The sequence below is a fragment of the Ylistrum balloti genome, unplaced genomic scaffold (genome assembly GCF_031769215.1).
Source record: "Ylistrum balloti isolate Yb309-2 unplaced genomic scaffold, AGI_CSIRO_Ybal_v1 Utg370840, whole genome shotgun sequence".
Classification (NCBI taxonomy): Eukaryota; Metazoa; Mollusca; class Bivalvia; order Pectinida; family Pectinidae; genus Ylistrum; species Ylistrum balloti.
In genome coordinates, this window is record NW_026782484.1 from 865,327 (window position 1) to 870,715 (window position 5,389).

The following is a 5,389-nucleotide window of genomic DNA, read 5'->3' on the forward strand; positions in this document are numbered from 1 at the left end:
CCGCCAGCAACGAACGAACGAACGACATACTGATTGAACTGTGCACATTATAATAAAGAAATGCAAGAGGATGAATACACTAATATTTCAAGCACAATGACTGTGTTTTCTCACTTCACACAACTTCAAGTTAAAAAGGAACACTTGCACTTTACCACAAGAGGGTGTTGTTCACTTTATGCATTTTGACTTAAGACGCAATTCATTATGAAGTTAATGAAGACACTTTCATTTGAGAGAAATGTATATCGAATAAATTCAGGATTCCGGAAGAAGACCGTTGTTTTAGAATTACAATCACTCCTTTCAATAAAGGTCCTTGGTGATAAACAAAGTTAATTGTAAACATTACATTGACAAGACATCTCATTTATTACAAGCGGACTATAGACACGTTGTACAAGTTGATATTCGCCTCATAAGTTTCAAAATTTAGGCCCTTTAGCGTCACCGACGAGTCAGAGAAATAAGCACGCAGATTAAAAATTTGGCTCTGTCGTATCTAATTCTTTATTGAAAGGCACTATTCACTTATGCGTCTTTTGCACAATGCTCGAAGAAACACGATTCACTAATAAAATAGCCGACATTAACCCACAAAGTAGAATTTCCTTGGATACTGACCAAGTACGGTTTGGTACCAAATCGGTTAAAGGAGCCTGGAATAGTCCAGACAAACTTCACAAAAGACGACATTTCAGTGTTGCTATTATACCCTAGGTCTATATTGGTGAGCTTATTGAATAACGTGATGACGTTTACATGCTCGACATCCTCGTCTTTTTTTAGTAATACTATATAACATGTTTCTTTGAACGTGGATTGGAAAAAAAGAAACTAAAGAGACATTTTCAACGAATGAATTTTGCTTTATATAAGCCGATCCAGAAAGTTAATATATACGAGATCTGATCGAATCAGGATATAAGAAAAAAGAAATTTAAAAAAAATAGAGAAAAAAGGTGAAAAAGGAGAGAAAATTAAAAACTAAAGGGATGAAAACAATAAGGAAATCGAAACATTCTCAATTTGATGTAGTCATCACGTAGCGTAATAGGAGTATGCAGTTTTCACACGTTTTTCATTCTATAGGAATACTAGTACATATAGATGACTGTCCTTCCTGATTACCAGGGAATATAGCTGGAAATTCATTCTAGACCAGCCATAAATATCGACAGTCAGTGCGTGTCAAGTTAAAATTGCCCATACGTCAATCTTGCTGATACCATACTACCAAGATTAAAGAAAGAACAAATAAGAAGAAAAAACGTTTGAACAATCTACTAGAGTGAATTTGTTATCTAAATAATTTCTGAGAGGACCCTCTCCCTCAGTACAACATGAACCACACAGGACTAACAGAATATGAGCTTCTCCGCCAGTGGAACACTAGACTACGTGTTGTGCTGTTGCCACACAGCATCCTTTTGGTTGTCTACTTTATTGTATGTGTTCTCGGAAATATGGCTGTCATTTACATTTATCAGATCAGATTTCATCACAATACGGACGGACGCTTCTTTATGCCGTACCTTGCCGGAATGGATATGTTGGCATGCTTCGTGGGCTGTGCTACTAGTTTACTAATAAATTTCAACCCGGTTCTATATCCTAGCAATGTTCTGTGCAAGGTTTCCTATGCCCTTTGCTACTTTTTTTCGACAAGCTCTGCATTGATGCTGTCAGTTATTGCAGCACAAAGGTTTCTGAAGATATGCCGGCCTTTCAAATTTCAGATGTCTGGACGGAGAAAGGGGTTTGGAATTGTAATTATCATTGTGGTATCTTCTGGCATGAGTGTTCCTGCTTTTGTAACATTTGGAATATCCTCAATTCGGAACACATCTATGAATATCACCGGACAGTATTGCGCTTCCATCAACGTTAATGGTTCTAATATGACATCACTCGTTTACAATTGCACAGTCTCGGCGATCTGTGTTATTAATATGTGTTTTCTATGTACTCTCTATACCCGTATTGGTAACAAATTACGTGAGATGAGACAGCGGAGACTTCAGCGCATCGCTACCCGCGAAAAGTGGTCAGATGCTGACGTTTTTACAAGCGAGACGGAGAAGAATTCGGTGAATACATTAGACAAACAACGACGTCATACGTCTAAAAATGTCACAGAAATGGGGAACCAGGTGACCCTGATGTATTTCATTATAACATTCGCCTTTAGTGTCTTCTTTATTCCAACGTTTGTAACCATTTTATGGGACATTATTGATGTTAATCCATGGCTTACCAAAGGTGATGCCTATGTTGTCGGGTTTCGGTTTAGTTACACTGTTTTTATCATCAATTATTTAATCAATCCACTTGTGTATAGCTTATTTGACTCTGATTTTCGGGGAGAATTACAGAAACTGATTCCAAGATTTTGTCGAAATGTTTAATGTTGCACATTATTTTGTTTGCCCGCATGAACCTTTGATTCCTCTGAAAACTGGTACGCATACATTTGACGTTCTTTTGAAATTATCACATATTGAAAGATATGAAATTTCTTGATTGCGATATAGTACTTCCTTATATATTTTGACGTATATTTTTGTCAATTTTATTGTTTTCTACGTTTCCTCCTAGGTTTTGATACTTTAGGCACAAAGTATCACTAACGAGGACGAAACCGTTGTATGCTGCCGTTTAACTTATCATTGGGCTCTGTTGTATCTCATTCTAAAGATATGTTTTCCCGTTGTTTCTGCAAACATTGTGTAAGCACTCTGCGCTACTGAATATATAGTTTTGATAAGTAGCTTGTATAAGAAGTATAAAAGAGAGCTAATAATTTATACATCCTGTAGAAAGTACGAAATAATGCATTTGAAATTTATATTTTAAACAAATATAACACTTAAATAGGGTCGATGTAACAATATATCAACCGAAATTACAGTATTGTTACTGTTTTCTTATTTATCTTTAATTTATCGGAGATTGTAATTTATCCTAGTTTTGGCGCAGCCATTGTCAGAATACACCTGTCACCTATATTTTGTTGTATTTGGCAGTTTAGGGTATGCGTCAATTCGACAGAATTACTTAAATATTATGTTAAACAACATCAATAACTGCTGAAGTAAGCAATTTGATATGTTTTATTGAACAAGTTTATTTACGATAATGTATAAAATCGTTGTCATATATATTGGCTGTTACTTTGTTAGTTGTATGTCCTTAATGTTGTCGTTGCCTGTTTCCTTGTTTTTGAAAAGTGTAAGTCATTAAGGAAAAATATTGTCTCATAAGATATGTTACAAGTCTTGAATTATTACAAATAAACACACGGACCACTGGGTGGATTCTCACGGCATTTCATTGCCCCATGATGAATAACAGAAAAAAACCTGCAATGTAAAATACAAAAAGACAATTAACTCCGACACATACATGTATATACTATAGACCTGACCGTGTTTAAACAAGGGAAATAACTCTTATAACAGACTTACGTTAACCAACGAAATTACATAATTAGAAATGTTGAATAAATGTTATACGTTACAGCTCTGAACAACCAAACTTTACCGGACTAGAACAATACGAACTAGTAGTTTATTTCATTAATAACCGGCTACATGGGCTACAGAGCGTAACTGGATAGTAAAATATATAATTAAACAGATAATTTGAAACTAATTACTAAATAACTAGAATTAGTTATATAACACATTTACAACAGACACTTACCTTACAACTGTGGTGCAGAGGTTTCCTATAAATTCCCTTTGGGACATAGGTGTAATATCAAAGTACGACTAGGTGCGGGTGTGGTGCATATATTGTATACGGCGAGCTGATCACAACGGTCGCAGCGTGTATCTCGTGTGGAAGTGTCAAAACATGCATACTTAATTGACATGACGTAATACACAACACTAAAACATATGATAAATCCATATATATGTACACTGTTCATTAAGGTGGCTTGACCCATAAAACCAAATACATTTAACCATTAATAAGCCCCCTTTATGTATATAGTTGTAATAAGCTATTAGTAAATAACAGCATATACAGATTATACCCTGTAACAGATATGTAAATGTTCATAATTCCTCCTGGAATTGGTATATATAGATGCTAATTTCATTGTATAGATGCTGGTTTTATTTCGTCTTCTCTCCAACCACAAATTGTACATGTGTTTGTGTTTATTATTAGATTTTGAAATAAATACTTTATTGCCAAAACCTTCTTACTTTTGTGCATTCTTCTTTTAATCGCGAAATTCTGGAAAAAAAGTCAAGCTGAGAGAGCTATCTTATCAAACTTCTAATCATTTCATCAAAATACATGAATACACATGTTTTAATTCAATATATTTCATAACAGTGACAATTGCGTCAGATATTTGACATATTTTCATATTTGAGATTTAATGTATTTCCTGGCGTATTATTACTGAAGAAAATAAATTTAAATAAAAAAACACACGTTTTAATTTGGTTATAAGTTACAAGGAAATATTTTTCACATTTACATAACTGGAACTCACTAAGTATTAGGAAGTATTTGTCAAGTAGAAATGATACAATACTAACCATTGGTTTTAGTATCAACTACAGACAACCAAATGATACCTTCATGATTTTTAAAATCAGTTGTCGATTTCAATTTTCTGTTGAACATTTTATCATATTGATAAACATTGTATTCAAATCACAAAAATGATGTAGCACATGTATACATCATTCATGCTATAGAACCTACTAAAATTGAACAGATTTATATGTTGAAATATTTCAGTAAATGTAATCTACATTAGATACAGTACATGTACTTTGAGGGTTCCCCAGTGAATCTAATATTACACATCTACACACATAACCACATAACTGTCTGTACAAGAATCATCAAAATTAAGTAGACACATTCAGTCATCAATCAACTACAGGTCAAACAAAACTACTACAGGTCATCCTAAAACAACAAGTACAGGTCATCCTAAAACAACAACTACAGGTCAAACAAAACAACAAGTACAGGTCATCCCACAACAACTACTACAGGTCATCCTAAAACAACAAGCACCGGATAACCAAACCAACAACTACATGTCAAACTAAAACAACAGCTACAAGTTAAACTAGAACAACAACTACAAGTTAAACCGAAAAGTCTATCATATTTACATTACAAATGTGTTAGACACTCTGAGCTCTAATGGCCTTTTCTACAGGGGTAATCTGATTATCATTTGGAAAACAGGTTATACGGTAACACGGGTAAAACGGTTTTAGAATACCTAACAATGATTTTAAAATCGTACCATTGATATAAGTTATAAGCCAAGTTACCTCGTTGCTGACCCATCAACTTTTGTGTACAAATGCGATATCTTAGGAACCTTTAAATCTGCTTCTTGTAATGT

The 5,389-nt window shown here is 34.1% G+C and overlaps 1 protein-coding gene across 1 annotated transcript; it reads left to right on the top strand.

Moving 5' to 3' along the window:
- The first annotated feature begins 1,343 nt into the window (after positions 1 to 1,343).
- Positions 1,344 to 2,470, top strand: LOC132558908 (orexin/Hypocretin receptor type 1-like). Its single transcript, XM_060223523.1, has one exon. The coding sequence runs from the start codon at positions 1,344 to 1,346 to the stop codon at positions 2,406 to 2,408; it is 1,065 nt and encodes a 354-aa protein (XP_060079506.1). The 3' UTR covers positions 2,409 to 2,470.
- Positions 2,471 to 5,389: the final 2,919 nt, after the last annotated feature.

Excerpts from the sequence above, each read along its gene's own strand:
- LOC132558908 (XM_060223523.1), top strand. The coding sequence starts at position 1,344 with ATGAACCACACAGGACTAACAGAATATGAGCTTCTCCGCCAGTGGAAC.